Below are 16,870 nucleotides of genomic sequence, written 5' to 3'. Positions count from 1 at the left end.
TTACCGAAGTTATTCAGTCAAATGAGTGAGTGAGTGATTTTCTTTTAGTCTTTTGTTTGAATAATATTAACGACACAGACAGCAGAGGTTTATAAGACTGCTGTCACTTTAAGACCTAATGCACACATCCAATATACTGTACTGACACACCTCTGATTTTTTCCAACTGTTTACATTCACTTAAGACATAACCGACTGTGTTTGCATGAATATTCGGCCAGACCTGCATTTTGACATGATGTTTCGGTACTCGCACGATGAGGCAGCTTACTGTGCGTGCGTTTCAAGTGTGTGCACACAGGCACGGAGACATTAATTAATTTCTTGTTATCTGAATTGTATATTTTTATTTATTTTTTATCTTTCTTTTCATGTTACACATGATGCGGACTCGACTGTAATTTTCTAGTCCAAAATGTCTGAGTCCATGTCAAGTTCGAGTACAGATTTACCTGAGTGCGTGACAAGTCCGAGTTCATTCATAATCTGGGATCGAGTATTCCAACTCTAATTAATGCCATGCATAGTTAGCATAGACAGTGTATCTACAATAAAATAACTGCTTGTGAATGGCCTTTATAATAGATAATCATAAATAAAAGCATCAGTATATTCATTAAGGCTTGTAGTGGGTACATGAATGTGCACAGCATAGAAACAATCCTTGTAAAAATTTTAGCTTTTATTTTTTGTTGTTGTTTCTCCCTCCCTCTCAGCTTTCCTATGTCTTCCATGACTGTCTGAGAAAAAAATAAAAAACAAGCTCCTTCCATTTGGCTTATTTTGACAAAATGATTCACATGCTTTAAAGTGAGCAATAATTTTGCTGATTGAAACGCATGCAAGTCAAGTGGAAGAGTCACTAATGGCCAACAACCTGGATTAAATTAAACACAGGAATGGAGAATTTAAATTTTGATGATATGCATCATAAGTATTTTAATTATAGAGCTTGGTCTTTTCCACCATTATTAATTGTCCAAAGCATAATGATTTATCATGGTCTTATGGTCTTGGAAAATGATTATTAATTTTCTGGATGAATTTACCTGTGGGTGTGTACATGACTCTTCTTGGCAGAAGTTGGAGAGAGAGAGAGAGAGAGAGAGAGAGAGAGAGAGAGAGAGAGAGAGAGAGACTGAGACTGAATCATACGACATCCCTGAGGACACAACTCATTTTTACTTTAATCAACTCACACTTAAAAGAGCTGATTATGGATGCTGAAGCTCTTTAGGGAAATTTAGTGAAATAAAAATAATGTAGCCCTTAACATTACTTTCTTTGTTATTTATTAATGTGATTGCTCAACTGTGTTGTTTGTGGAAAAATACATTTTGTGTAAAGAAATAACTACTGTTCACACTGTCTTTAATTTGCATAGACTTCACTTAAGCAGACTTGTTAGTGTAGCCATTAATTTGACTTACTGTATATTCAGTACATGTAGCTCTGCAGTAATACACAGGGAATTGTCTAGCTTTGTGCTATTAATAATTACTTGTTTAAATGTCTCGATAAGAGATAGGGAACTATGCTATTGCAGTTTTTCTGTTATTATAAGGCACACTGCAAATTTAACTGGTGGTTGGGGGCTATGATGCATTTGTGCTAATTAGCCTTTTAATATTAATGATTGGTGTAATGCTATAACAGTATTATTTAGTAACATTTGATCAGATTTATCTACATACCAAATACCAGAAACATACAGAATAATGTGAAATCTGGATATCGGTATTGTGTGTTGCAGAATTCATGTGAAAAAACATTTCTTATCTAACAGCCCTATAGAAACTGCATTTCCATCTTCTAATGCCAAAATCAGCCCCTAAAGGCCTTATGTTATTAGCCAATCAGTTAGATCAGGTTAAATATGCAGGCTTCTAAGCACTGAAGGCAGAGGATTGTGTTGCTGCCTTCATGGTCCTTGGTATCATACTGTACTTAGGTTACTGACTGTGTGGTGTTTCCCATGTTCTCCCCTTGTTTCTTCCTTCTACCTCTTAAAAACATCCTGGCAGATGGATTAACTACTCTAAATTGCCCCTTGGTGTAAACGAGTGTGTGAATGTGTGGACATAGAGCCCTGTGGTAGACAAGTATTCCATTCAATGTGTGTCTCTACTGAACCTTGAGTCATGAGTTCAAATCCCAGAACTGCCAAGCTGCCACTGCTGGGCCTTTGAGCAAAGCCCTTAATGCTCAACTGCTCAGTTGTATAAATGAGATAAATGTACATTTACATAAATGTAAATGAACATTTATCTCATTTATACAACTGTACATTTATGTACATTTATGTAAATGTACCTTGCATCTAGATTTCTCGTGATAGACTCTAGATAAAGTGCTTATTGAACATGAATGAATGAATGCCAAGCACTGCAGTGCTATCGCCTTTCAGTATGATGACAAAACTGGATGGTATGAGTTTTCTAAGTTAATTTAATTGACTACAATTAACGGAATCCTCCAGGTTATTGAACTCAACTATTTGGAGTATCTCAAATCCCCCCATAGTCTATTACTAACCAAAAGCTTCAGTGTATATCTAGTTACACCCAATTAGCATAGTTCATCTAATACTAACCACTTAGTAGAGTAATAGAAGATATCCACTCTTTAGCATAGAGTAATATGCATAGACATATCTGTGTAATACTCACAGGTTAACATGGCCTTGTTGGCCACTGCACAGTAAATAAAATTGTATCTGCAACTCACGTTTTCCATTATTGCTATGTTTTCCTTTCTTTTGGTTGAGGGTTCCTTTCCATTCCATATCCATCCATCCTTTTTATGTACCGCTTATCCGACACAGGGTCACGTGGAACCTGGCATCTATCCCAGGGGGCTCTGGGCACAAGGCAAGGGACACCCTGGACAGGATGCCAACCCATCGCAAGACAAAATCACACACCCTTTCACACACTACGGGCAATTTAGAGATGCCAATCAGCCTATAACGCATGTGTTTGGACTAGGGGAGGAAACCAGAGTATCCAGTGGAAACCCCCGAAGCACAGGGAGAACATGCAAAGTCCATGCACACATGATTAAGCTCTATATGATTAATAAATAAACCACATAAATGTGTTTAGCTGAGGAACAGCTACAGAAAATGTTGGACCATTGACAGCACATGTAAATCTATTAAATTCTGTGCAGTAAATGTACATGTAAAGCTTTCATTTACAAAATAGTTTAATCCAGAATGCGATTCATTTGAATTTTTATATTGAATTTGATATCTGATATTGATATTTGGTATTAGGCTAAGAATGTTCGCAATGTGTTTGAAGTGATATCATCTTGCCTTTAGAATATTTGGCAACCATTTCTAATCATGAAATGAGATTGCAAAGTGATCAGCAAAGATGCATTCAAAGCACATGAAAAGACCAGGGGCCAGCTTCACCAGCTGAAGGCATATTTGAACGTGACTCAGAGTATAAAAATCAGTTTTAAACCACATGTTGAGATTAGTTAGTTTAAAACTAGTACGGTATAGAATTTCAGGTGCAGAGATCAAAACTTTCTTGCACATCAGCAACTAATCGATAACACTATCCGACATAAACACAAAAGACAATGTACACGATTGAGATGAGTCGAGACAAGTGAGAAGCGGTTAATACCTGTCTTTTTGACTTCATATTTTAACCCTAGATAAATGAACAAAATCAAAAAGGATTGTGGTTTACAATAAAAAAAGAGTAGTGAATCAATATATCCATTTCTTGTATTTGTGATTTATACACAAATATATGTGCTTGTTCTGTTCTGCAGTTGGAGGTGTCATGCAACAAATTTAGTCATTTAAGTAACAAATATGAATCGTGAAAAATAACTAATGTCTGCAAACCTAATCTGCATTTGAACACGATGAACAACAGGGTAATATTACATTTATGGTCAACTTTTAAAATATTTTGTGTTGTATAATACCTTGACAATATCTCAATTTGATGACATCCACATGAATATGCATGTTTGATATCCACATGCAGAAATCCTCCTACAAAATACAAAGAGAACTAAATGGATTTCTTGTTGTAAATGTTTTTTTTTTTGTTTGTTTGTTTTTTTATTTTTTTTTTATCCATTCTGGCAGCATTGTTAACTTTGAACAGAATAACAGAATTGTTTATTTTTGGTAAACATTGCAACTACTAGTTGGGATAGGTATAGATTTTAAGTTGTAACTCATGGCTATATTGTAACGGTCACCTGGTGCAACCATTGAGTTTGTAAACTTGAACGTAGTGGCAAATTAGGTTCAACATTGACTATGATAGAATTTTCAGTTGGTGCAACTGGTTGTAGGTGTAAATGGATCTTTGTCTAACTTGTTAGCACTTGTTATCCAATGACAGTAAATGTCATTCATTTTCACGACTGAGATCTTGGCTAACACGAAAAATTACAGAGTGATTTCAGGAAGAACAGTCGGGAAAATAGACTGAATAAAACAGTTTGTGTGTGGGCAGCTGGTGCACTGACCAAAGGCAACCTACGCCTACGACACTCACACACTCACTCACTCCTTGCCTCTCATCTCACTGTTAGCAGCCTGTTATTTTTTACCACAGCTGAAGGTTGTGTAACAGCTCTGCACTCTTGATAAGCTCAGTGGGTGCCAAACATCCCTCATTGACATGTATTAATTAATTTTGCATCTGATGGATCTGTCCTGTGCCATTTGTTGCGAGGGCATTCCTTTTTAATTAAAAAAGCCCCACGTTTACATCTGTGACTGATATGAGTTTCACATCGACCTTGAGCGAGAGCAGCATCCTCCCGTTCAGTACATGAGGATTTTTTTTGCCATTTTTTTCTACTTATAGAGGTTTAGTGTTAGGGTCAGTTGATTATCACAAACCAATTTGTGTTTAGTGTCTACTTACAGCTGTGCACTTTGCTTTTGCACTCAGCCACTAAGTGCTAATAATACTTAGAGAGTATAATTACCATCTGAAACCCAGCACTCCTAGCATTTCCTTTTGTAAATGTGACACACTCAAACAATCTGCCTATTGATCACATCTCCTGCTTCCCAGGCTTAACATTTTCTCTTTTATTGCTGTATTAATGATCAGACAGACAGGAGAGAATTTTCGAGACGCCTAGCCGCTTTGTGATTGATCACGAGAGATATTGCCATGCCCAGGACAAAGGGTCTCCCAGCTTTCATTATCTGAATTGAGTAACTTATCCGATTACGGAGGTTCACTCGATTGCTGAGCGCTATCTGTCGTTAATTTAAAAGGCACAGGGAACAGAAGAGGGGTTTGCAATACGCCGTTCGCCTCCTGTCTCTGCTGCAGGCTGACATTTGGTGGATATGTGCTGAGCAGATTTGTTTGGGGTAGCACTGTTGACCCGGATTGGGTTCGAAGTGTGTTGAAAATGAAAGTGAGAGGATGAAAGTCCCTGAAGCAGCACATGCTCGAAGCTAGAGTCAGATGAATAGATGGACTCTGTGTAGCCAATGAAGACAGGTGGCAATAATCCTGCTAAGAGGCAGATGTGAACGTGCTCATACAAAACCAATTTTGGTCGCACCCCCATTTGTCAAAAGCTCATCAGAGTGAGGGACGAGAGTGCCGAGGCCACACGGACTCTGGATTGCTCTGTTCCTGATTGCCTTGTCAGGATGCACTTATCCACCTGGGAGTGACCCAATGCACACAATCACACACCAAGCTGAAGTATTATAATGTGACCGCTATACTGGCATCTACCTCATAAACTCTATACTCCCAGAGTTCTTCTCTAGCCTGCAGCTTGCTCTTAAATAGAAGCCACATGAAGCTTTATCAACCTCCATTATCAGGGAAATAAAATTGCTACCTGCTAGAATTCAACTTCCACGAATATGTAATACTAAAAGGGTAGCGCCGGTCTAAATAACTTCAGGAAGCAAAAGCACACGGCGTCCACTTGTGCGGCTCATGCTAAAGTGCCTCCACTTATCTTCTGCAGACCTCTCGGTGTGTTTACCTCCTTCTCCCCTACTGTGACAGACCCAGAGTAAAGAGGACGGAACGAAGGATGAACAGACAGAGCGAAGGAGGCCTTAATGAAAGAGTAGATTTCAGTCAGCCTGTTGGTTCTCATCAATCAGCCTGCGCACTCTGGAAGCATAATCCGAAGGAGGGGGCGAAAGGCATCAGGCTTTTAATCTCTATTAGTTAATGGACTCTCCTCTCGGGCAACAGGAACTTTAGCCTGCCTGTCTGCAAACACAGCGCAACACAAAAAGTCGAGCCCCTGTGTCTCATTCTGACCAAACACTCTAAATAGCAGCAATGCAGAGGCTAAATAAATGCTCTCAGATTAGCAATTGGGCTGTAAAACCTCCCTTTTTTAAATAAACATTGTACTCTTTAAGGATATATTTAACTCAATTAGTTTTTATGGGCAATTTCTGGGACATTTTTTCACATCACAAAAAGGGAGGAGGTCAGCGAATGTGGAGTGTGTGGAGTGGTAAGGCGTGCCCTGTTAAATTAATTTTATTGCTGTTTTATTTTAGAGCACAGTTTTTAGATGTGTTTTACAGAAAGCTCCCAAGCTATGCAGTAGTGTATTTCTGAAGGGCTTGGTTGTTAATGAAATGCTACAAACACCCCCTCAGCCCTTGGAGACTTTGGAGTTGCACGGAGCCACATCCATCCGATTCAATTATAAATTAAGTTGACTAACGAACCGTGGCTCATTATGGGAGGCAATTGCTCAGAACTGTCTTTCGACCAAAAAAACAAAAACATGGGAAAATAAGAACACAAGAAGATCTACAGGAAATGGAGTAAAGGGAGTAGCCCTGAATCCAATCCCACTTACCCCAAAAGTAGCATCTTTACAAACTGTATATATATATATATATATATATATATATATATATATATATATATATATATATAATTTATTCATCTTCAGGGTGGGATCTGGATCCTGTCCCAGGAACACTGGGCGTGAACAAACACACATTCACACATAGAGGAAATTTACTATGGTTGCCTACCGGTATGTGTTTGGGAAGTGAGACGAAATCAGAGAACTTGGAGAAAACACACATGGACATAGGGAGAACACGTAACCCAAGCTCAAGTTAAACTGGGAAACCTGGAACTGTGAGGCAACAACACTACCTGATGCATCACCCTGCCACCCTGACTGTATGATTATATGCTTTATCAAAGGACAAATTAATTAATTTACCCTGTACCACTTCTTTGTTCACGTTTAATGGTTTCATCTTCCTTTTCTTGATAAAACCTCTCCCTTAACCAATGTCTCTCTCTGTAAAAGACATGTATTCTTCAGGCCTTTTCTTTGGTCATGTCATACTATGCTAATGCTATGCTTACAGCAGCATCTGCTTAGACCTCCCACGCCAACGCAGCCACATTTATGCAAAATGGGGCAGAGGAACTAGAAAAACGCATTCCGTTTTTTTTTCCCTCCAAATTTCTTGCTAAACACATCATCCTTCTACACCAGGACAGTTTTGTCTTTACTTTTGACTCTCTTTTAACAAGTGGCTTTTTCCCCCTGTTTCCCATGAATGTCATTTAGGCTCCACTTGTTAAAGATAAACTTGTAGATTTAATCAGCAGTTGTGGGATCCACAGAGAAAAACATTACGTTCTTGTAATTTCTCCACCTCTCCTAATCTTATCCAAGGCCTACTTGTGGACAGTTTGAGTCTAAGTGTGTATAAAAGAAAGTGAACTGCATGTGTGCTCCAGTGAACGTTTCTGTGTATACATTGGGATAAATTTGGAAAAGAATTTATAATACATGTGTGCCTCAGCCATCAGATGAAAAGTAGATCTGAAAAAAATAGTCACAAAAACCCCCCAAAAAAACAAAACTAGAAAATGTATTTGGGCTATGCAAATGCTCATTAATAATGATTGCACCGGTGTACACAGTGTCCTACTTCTTGGATCTTGGGGTTTAAATAATCCCAACAGACCTCTTGCCAGCATACTGATTGATTGGAGAGGCCCCTAAAGGTCATATTCATAAAACATTAGGTAGTGATAAACACATTGCTGTCTGCAACTGTTAACCACTAGTTAATATATTGCAGCAGTTGTTAGGTGGTGTTTTCCTGGTCTGGTTCCTTATCACAAGATTTTAATGCATATTTCCTGATCAAGTTCGACTTTTTTTTTTTTTTTTTTTTTTTAAACATAAACAGGCTCCTGTTGGAATTATTATTTATTTTTTAGTCATTCACAAGATGACTTTGACAAACGTGAAAAAATGTAATGGGGTCATGCATCTGAAGCTGATGTTTAACCATTGCTCATTAAGAGAGGTAATTTAATGATGTTTATAGTTGTTGTGAATTTATCATATATCACACAAACAGAGCAATTAATTGGGTTCTCTGACCTCTCTATGGAACTCTGTGATGTGCCTTCACTTACCGAAAGTATATTTTGCATCTTATTATTCGCTATTACCTTCTTTGACTGTTAAGTGTTATACTTATGTTGGAGTTTTTGGAGTTTTGTAATGTTATCCCTGGTCATATTTTGTTTTGTTCCACCACACAACCCTAGCTTTCTTGCTGCCTTTCTTGTTGTTTTGCTGCCTGGGAGCAAACAAGTTCACCCAGAGCCACTTCACTAATCTCCTCGCTGTAACGCCTTTGACTCACTTGACGAAAACAGACTATTATGGGATCTTCTTTATTAAAGCACTTTTGTCTTCAATATTCCAAACGCTCATTCAAGACTGCTTTCGTTTTCAGAGAACAAGAAAAATAAGTAAAAAAATAACCCTCCTTCTTGTCTCAATAATGTAGCTGAGTCTAACAAGATAATTAGATTTCCTGAGTATATGTGGTGACCCTCTTTGTGATGCATTTAACCCGAGCAGAGTCGCCTTGGCCTCTGTAGGGCTGTCATTTTTAAATATAAATATAGCAGACACACAGGGGCCTGTTGAAGGACTGGGGAGAGAAGGCTAACAGCAGTGCTTCTATTCAGCACATGGCCATTAAAAAAACTTTTAACCAGCCCTGTTATCTCTCCCCTGATTATTTAAGACTTGGAGACTGACCTCCTCTTCACATCCTTATCTTCCTCTCCCTGCTTGTCTCCTCTTTTAGCGTTTTCCATCAGAAGACAGAGCGACATTGTTCGACAACACGTCTGTCCTCCAGAGCTTTTACCTTGGGAATCGAGGCCATTATCTAGTGAGATGGAAAAGTATGTTACTTTTAACAAAGCAATATCTTTTGCGCTTGTGTCTATTCAGCTAGGAGACAACAGCGGAAATTGGTCCGATAAGCTCAGAGACGCTCGCGATTGTGCGGTTCTATTTATATATTTGTTTATCTAGCTATTTATTTATTTATTTGCAATTCAGTTCAGTTTTGCTGAAGCAAACTGAAAGGCATTCATTAAATCAGCCAGTTGTGCTAAATCGAAGCAAAAATAATCTCGTTTATGATCTGTTCTCTTTAATATCTGATTATCTCCAACTATGCTGAACTCTATGGCCGGCATTAGTTATATTATACCATGGGCATGAATGACACTAATGCTGGCCCCATATGTTACTGCTACTGACGGTTCAAACCTCTGATGATACATTATGGGGAAAGAAATCAGTGGGCTCCACTTGCATACCTCCTTCTCTTTTCTTTTCAAGATACTAATGTCAGTGATCTTTGACCCCTGGTCCATAAGAGTCCATAAAGAGGACAAAAGGGGCCAATGTGTATCTAATTACTGCACGATAAGTATCAAGCTCCATCTGTTTTTAAAATGTGTTTTCTTTGGCGAGAAGTATCCTCGTAGGACCACTAGCACTCTCAGAGAGGATTCCTGAGGAATATGCACGACTCATGAAAAAAAAAAACCTCTCACCGAGAGCCTTGAACAACCATGCATTTAAGAAGCCAATCAAGGCAAGTCTACACAAGCAGAAAACCTATAAGTACTCCAGCCTAGGGAATGAACTGTGATACGGAGGGATTGAATTCGGGCTTGCTTTTAGAATTCCAGTAGAGTGGGGAGATGAAAATCACCCAAATCAGAACTCTAGATAATAGGGATTACTGATCGTAATGGTCCAAAGAGCCCCCATATTCTTTTAAGAGGCCCCATTGCCAGTGTGTAAATATTTTCTTGAAATGTACCCAAAACACTGAGTCCATTGAAATCAGAGGCTTGGGTTGTCATTAAATCTCACTTACTCTGCAAACTAAATCCTTTTACCTATACAGCACTTAAAACTGGACGTGCCGTGCTCATGAGAGGCTATTCTTAGGTGAACTCTCATCTACTAGCCCATCTCCTGGCTGCTTGACTGAATACATGCCAATGTTGGCCCTCAAAAGTATCTCACAAGGGATGTGGGAGGGCAACCCTGATGTACAGAGTATTTAGTGTCTGCACTGAGTTGAAGGGAGCTTGTTTGGATGAGGAATGGGGGTTGGTGTAGACAAACATAGTGCCAAGGAACCAATCAGAGACAGAGAAAACCATTCAGGAAGTACGAGTGGGTTTTTGGGACAGGGCTGGAGACCAGGGATCATCCTGACAGCTTATGTTTGTTCTGTTTTGATGTGTGGATTTCTGAAATGCTGTAGAGGACAACTGTGTGCCCCTTGCTGTGTGGACACACAGAAGCCTTCATGAGTACATACTCAAAGACATGTGGCACCAATGTGGGAAGGCTTTTGGTAAATGTAGTAAATGAAGTCAATTGTAGATGTGTTCTAAATGCTAAAGAGCTTCAGGTTTAAACAACAAGGCCTTCGAACAAGAAGGGATTCTTTTTTGCAGCCATTACAGTAAAGTCACTTGAACTTTACAAGTTATTTATTTATTTATTTATTTATTTTATTTGTAGAATCTTCCTGTTATTTTGTAGTGGTAATTTCATATGTAGCACCTGTGTTTTTTTGTGTGTTTGTTTGTTTGTTTGTTTGTTTTATTTTATTTGACATATTATTCACTTATTTTCACATTGTCCTGGTGATCTTAAACCACATAAAGAAATAATTATTGTTCTTCTTCTTTTGGCTGCTCCAGATAGGGGTCGCTACAGCAGATCATTGGTCCGCATATTTGATTTGGCACAGCCCTTCCTGACGAAACTCTCCCATTTTATCCAGGCTTGGTTATCCAGGCTTGTAACCCAGTAGCTGAGTTAGTTCCCTGCCCAGGAATCAAACCCAGTCTGTGGGATCCTTAGCCACTGCACCACCAGGGACCTATAAAGAAATAATTATCCTCATTTTGCTTGTATCTTTCTCATTTGTAAGTCGCTTTGGATAAAAGCATCTGCTAAGTGAATAAATGTAATGTAATGTAAATGTAATGTAACAAAATATAAACAAAAGAACGTCGGTGTAGCTGCTATTAATACTTTGCACATTGTATACATGTGCACTGGTCATAGACTAGGTTTTTTACAGACAATATTGTACCTACTTAGGGTTGGTTGATATGAAATGTATATGATTTTTTTTATGTGACGTGATTTTTTTTTTTCAAGGTACAATGAAGAACATCATCCATAAGTAGGTGCCTCTGACAATTAATAAGCTTTATTGTGGAAATAAAAGCAGGCAAAAGTTTAGAGAGTGTCTGAGTTGGGTCCTATCAGCCCTTTTCTCTTTCTCTCTCTCTGGCTGAAGAGCAAAGCCTGACAGCAGTCTGAGTAATGAAGACAGATGTGGTCTGCTATCAGGAAGCCACTTACTGCGGTTTGATGTAACCTTAAACATCGTGGATGGCTTGATGGCAGTCGCCACAAAGAATCTAATTAATGAATAGTGATTCTGAAGATGGCGATGCACTGTGCATTTGTACATGAAGCCCAGGCGCTAATTAAAAGATGTTCAAATATCATGCCACAACTTCGTAGGCTGTGTTTTCTATTTCCTGTTCAGCCACAGGTCTTAACACCCTGCATAGAAAGAAAAATGCAGACTAAACAGCTCATCTCTATAAGCACTGTGTTAACTCGTAGCTCTTATTGCAGGTCTGAAGCATAAAGCATAATATAACCTGAGCCACATTTCTGTCTACACATTTAAATAACCTCTTTTTTCTATTTTTGCAATAAACTGTTCACCTGTAAGTTCAGTCAGATATATCAGAAACAAAACACCTTAGGGGAGGACTGATTAAGAACACACTCAGCCTCATCCACCCTCCCACATGTGCTCATGCACGCGCACGCATGCACACACACACACACACACACACACACACACACTACAAACACACCTACAGACCTGCCTAACCTGCCCTGCTTTTATAATCCCCTCTGGTGCTAGAGCTGATGTTAAGTGGAGACCTGTATGTGTTGTAACAACAGAGCACTCTATGCCTGAAGGGAGGAAGAGAGAGAGAGAGAGAGAGAGAGAGAGAGAGAGAGAGAGAGAGAGAGAGAGAGAGAGAGAGAGAGAGAGAGAGAGAGAGAGAGAGACGTTTAAAAGAACAGGTGTGAAGCTGCTCTCATCAGAGGAGTTGTTGGACCTCACAAATGGGCCTTTGTTCATTTTTTCTTTCAAACAAAAGCCCTAATGAAAAAAGCAATATTTGAAACTCAGGTTAGAGATGTAGCTTCTGTCCAGGACTTCTTATTAGAGAACAACTTAAAACTTAATGGCTTTCGAAACATCTTGCAATCAAAATTTATAGGAATGTTAAAGAAATGAAAGCAGTTTCATTGAACGTTGCATAAATGAAATGATAACAAAAGTTATGACCGAAAACCACATCATACAGCCTACCATTAAGCACTGACAACATTTCATGCTAGCTGGGATCTATAGAAGTTTATGAATTTGCATTAATCAGACCATCCAGGTAATGGCAAAATACTAACCTTTGGTTTTCAGTACTGATATAAAGCCTAAAATAGCCAAAGACTAAACCTTTATCAGATAGAGTGACATGTTTCACTGTCACCGACCAATCAGAACTAACAAACAAGCAATGTTTCATCTGTGAGTTAACTATAGTTAGTGCAAGGTCTGTCTGTTAGTTTAATCTTGATTGAATTATAGATAAATAAATAAATAAACACTATGTATATATATATAATACACGTTTGCTTTACATTGTTTACAATTACTCATATCTTGTATTCACATGTTCTCCATGTCCATGTGGGTTTCCTCCAGGTTCTCCAGTTTCCTCCCATGTCCTAAAAACATCCTGATAAATGCATGTGTACTTTTAATCTGATATGTTCTGGGGTTTTTTGTTTGTTTGTTTGTTTGTTTGTTTGTTGTTTTGCAATAATTAACAGCAATTTTGTAGTGAAACATATCAATGAAAAATTTTTTAAATATACTTTAGCATGTCAGATTAGAGCCTAAGTGGTATCGAACTACAGTACCCATCAGCCACTGCATGTCACATGACCACATCACATGTCCCATTGTTCATGCACACCTGTTTCCTGTTTCACCTTAATTAGTAACATTATTTATGTTCTAGCTTTTCTGTATGTCTTTGTTAAGCTTCTGTTGTTGTTCATGTTGTGCCTGTGGATTGTTTTGCCTACTGTAGTTTTTGACCATAGTCTGTTTGTTTTGTTGTTTTTTCATTCATTCACAGCTGTTAATTTTGCACTGTTCAAAATAAAAGTCTGCACTTGCATCAGTGTTCCCCTCTGTGACATGACATACCATTTACCATTACATTAAGTGTAACACTTTGGAATGATCTGTGATGTGTGCTTTGTTTACTATAGCATTTTATGGCAGGTACAGAGGAAAGAAGTAACCATATTGGCTGCTATATACAAAAAAATTTAGAGCCCCCACTTAATGTCTAAATCTAGGGAATGTTTCACTCTATGTAATCACCTAATACAACTAGGATGCATTAATCTACAATCTGGGCTAGAAAGAAATCAGCCCTAGCATTACCTCTTCATAACATTTTTCTTATGATCGTTGGTGCTCCTGCTGTGCTTGCTTATAAAAGTCTAAAATAATACACAATAAGACATTTGTTAACAGCAAATAATCTCAAGAATCTAACCATATATTTACATCGTTTTATTTTTGAAAGACATGCCATGTTAACTAGCCCAGTTATTCTGAGCTGTATTAGATCTGTAGAAGTTCAGTTTATGTTTAAACAAGTCTATGTTAAAACATAAGTTTGGTTCAGTGAGACCCTCGGTGTTAACCCTCTCTGTTCTCACTCTGTCTTTTCCTCAGTACCAGCAGCAGAGAGTAGCGCAATGGCAGACCCTGGTGTCTCAGTGGCGTGTGTGGCCCGTGGTGTTGTTAGCGGTGGTGTTGGTGGCCCTGATTCCCTACACTGTGTACCGCCTGCTGAAAGCTTTCAATAACCCTCCTCCACATATTCTCTTCAACATGGCTGCCATCTGCTTTGGCATCCTCTCTGAAATCCTGCTGCTCAGGTGAGTGTCAATGACTCGTACATGACTGTAGCCATCACGAGATCCACTGTGGAGCACAGATCTGAACAACGGCGAGTAAAGAAAGCAAAAAGTTATTACAAAATTACAAAAAGTCCAATTGAATTGAATTGAGTTGAACTGAATTGCATCACTTTACTGATATACAGTACACACCTCTATGCATAATGTTTTGTTTGTTTGTTCTTTACTTTAATATAGCATAAAATTTCGATGAGTAGACATGAATACAATTCACAGTCAAAACAAATATAAAAAATATACATGAAGCAAAGCTAGAGCTGTGAATATTCACTGCATTCCTGTTGGTGTGATATGAGTGCAAAATGTGCAAATGTGCAAGTGTTCTGTTTATAAGCTAATTAATGAGCATTACTGAATCCTGCACATAAAGCTAAATGTGCAAAATGGGACATGACAGCTACACAATGTGCAAAAAAAAAAGGTACAAATGCCTGTTTAATAGCAAGAAACCGACTGTGTCTCTCTTACAGCAAAACACCTAAATGGGGGTTACGCCCCAGGGTGAGAAAGAAGCCTTCTTCCCTGCTAAACCTGTTTGGGACAGAGGGAGGAGGGGAGGCTAAAATTAATTTGGTGGTTGGGGGCTTCGTGGTTGCCAGAAGGTATGCACATCTGTGGCTGTCTAATTGCGGAGATGACAATAAACCATGTGACTCGCACCACCCACAAACCTCCACCACACTGCTCCATCAGAGAGAGAGAGAGAGAGAGAGAGAGAGAGAGAGAGAGAGAGAGAGAGAGAGAGAGAGAGAGAGAGAGAGAGAGAGAGAGAGAGAGAGAGAGAGAGAGAGAGAGAGAGAGAGAGAGAGAGAGAGAGAGATTGATTTAGCCTCTTATATAAGCTCTTCTAATCAGAATCCGTGCTTTGTCTGATTAATATAGAGGTATGGGTTGAGTTATATAGCTGGGATGCCTACGTCTGCATGTAGCTCTGCTTTCATCACGCAACCAATCATAGAATTGCTCATAGAATTTTTTTTTTTTTTTTTTTTTTTTTTTTCTGCACCGAATATTGCATGACAAAACTGGGGGGCAATCATGTTTGGGCACAGTACAAGGCAACTAGGTCTAGTGTGAGTATGCCCTTAGTGACATTTAATGCATTAGTTAACACAAACAAACCGCAAACTTCAGCATTAATGTGCCATAAAGTAACAAACACTTGTCCTAATTATATATGGTTAAATAATAAAACCAGATGCCAGGTTTGGTAGCAAGCTAGATAATGTGACATAAATTATTACTGTATATTGTGTAATTAAAGCCATTATCCAAGTTCACTAGTTAGCTAGTTATAACTTGGTAAATTGCTATATTGTCTAATTAAATCCAATAAACAGACGCTAACTTATGTTATATAAACTATTGTAATGATGTCACATTGTGAAGTTTGTGATTGGTTGACCTGTAAGTCAGCCTGTCAGAGTTGTCTGCAGTAGGACAGTTTTGACCTTGTAAGGACAAGAAAACAGTTTTTCATCAAAACTGTTATTTTAATTTCAAAACAAAACAAAAACCAAACTATACTATTAGAGCCAAAATGTGTCCTTTTGTTTGCTGAGGTTAAGGTGAGGGTTAGATGTTGGTGTAGACATAGCATTAATATCACATAAGGCATACGATTTTATGTGTGTTTGTATTTGTGTGTGTGTGTGTGTGTGTGTGTGTGTGTGTGTGTGTGTGTGCACGCGTGTGCATGTGACTAGGCTTTTTACACAGTATTACAAAATGTTTTTCCAGAATGTCTTGTGTGTGTGTGTGTGGGGGGGGGGGGGGGGGGGGGGGGGTGCGCGCCTGTGACTAGGCTTTTTACACAGTATTACAAAATGTTTTTCCAGAATTTCTTGACCATGTGTGTGTGTGTGTGTGTGTGTGTGTGTGTGTGTGTGGGCATATGTGTGTGTGTTTGTGTGCTGTATTCATTACAGACCCCTGCTGCGTGAAGTATTTGCTAGAGTTTGATTAAGTTGAGCTAAATTTCATTAGATTTCAATAAACACCCTCTCCTCTCAAAGGCTCAGTTTACCTAGCTGCTTTCGCCATTGTAATCACCAAAGCAATGAGCCAACCACAAGGAAATGAAAGCACTTTGAAATACACACCCTGCAGACCATGTGTGTGTGTGTGTGTGTGTGTGTGTGTGTGAGAGAGAGAGAGAGAGAGAGAGAGCTGGGGTGGGGGGTGTCTGTGAGTGTGTGTATGATTATGATTTCAAAAGCATCAAATGTCTTTGCTTCATATTTATGCAATACTTCTTTCTCCAAAGGGGAACAGACATTAATTTTCCTTCCAGGAATACACGTCACACTCACAGACAAGTCATTACAGCCACATTGCCACCAGAAATATGAGTCTCTATTTCTGCCACTTGTGAAAGGTATGTGCGCTATTGACATGATCA

The 16,870-nt window shown here is 38.8% G+C and overlaps 1 protein-coding gene across 2 annotated transcripts in view; it reads left to right on the top strand.

The window, feature by feature from the left end:
• The window catches only part of LOC108272161 (uncharacterized), a 128,650-nt gene that overhangs the window by 94,884 nt on the left and 16,896 nt on the right, over positions 1-16,870 (top strand). Inside the window, exons 4-5 of one of the 2 annotated variants that reach the window (XM_053683597.1) lie at positions 14,222-14,427; positions 14,940-15,357. In XM_053683597.1, coding sequence (XP_053539572.1) covers positions 14,222-14,427; positions 14,940-15,342 — 609 coding nt within the window. In that variant the 3' untranslated portion in view covers positions 15,343-15,357. Of the gene's footprint in view, positions 1-14,221; positions 14,428-14,939; positions 15,358-16,870 lie in introns of those variants that run through there. The other variant, XM_017480402.3, reaches the window with a different exon arrangement.

Source organism: Ictalurus punctatus, chromosome 11 (genome assembly GCF_001660625.3).
Source record: "Ictalurus punctatus breed USDA103 chromosome 11, Coco_2.0, whole genome shotgun sequence".
Taxonomy (NCBI): domain Eukaryota; kingdom Metazoa; phylum Chordata; class Actinopteri; order Siluriformes; family Ictaluridae; genus Ictalurus; species Ictalurus punctatus.
Note: the sequence above shows the minus strand (reverse complement) of the source record. Positions and strands in the feature narration are given on the sequence as shown.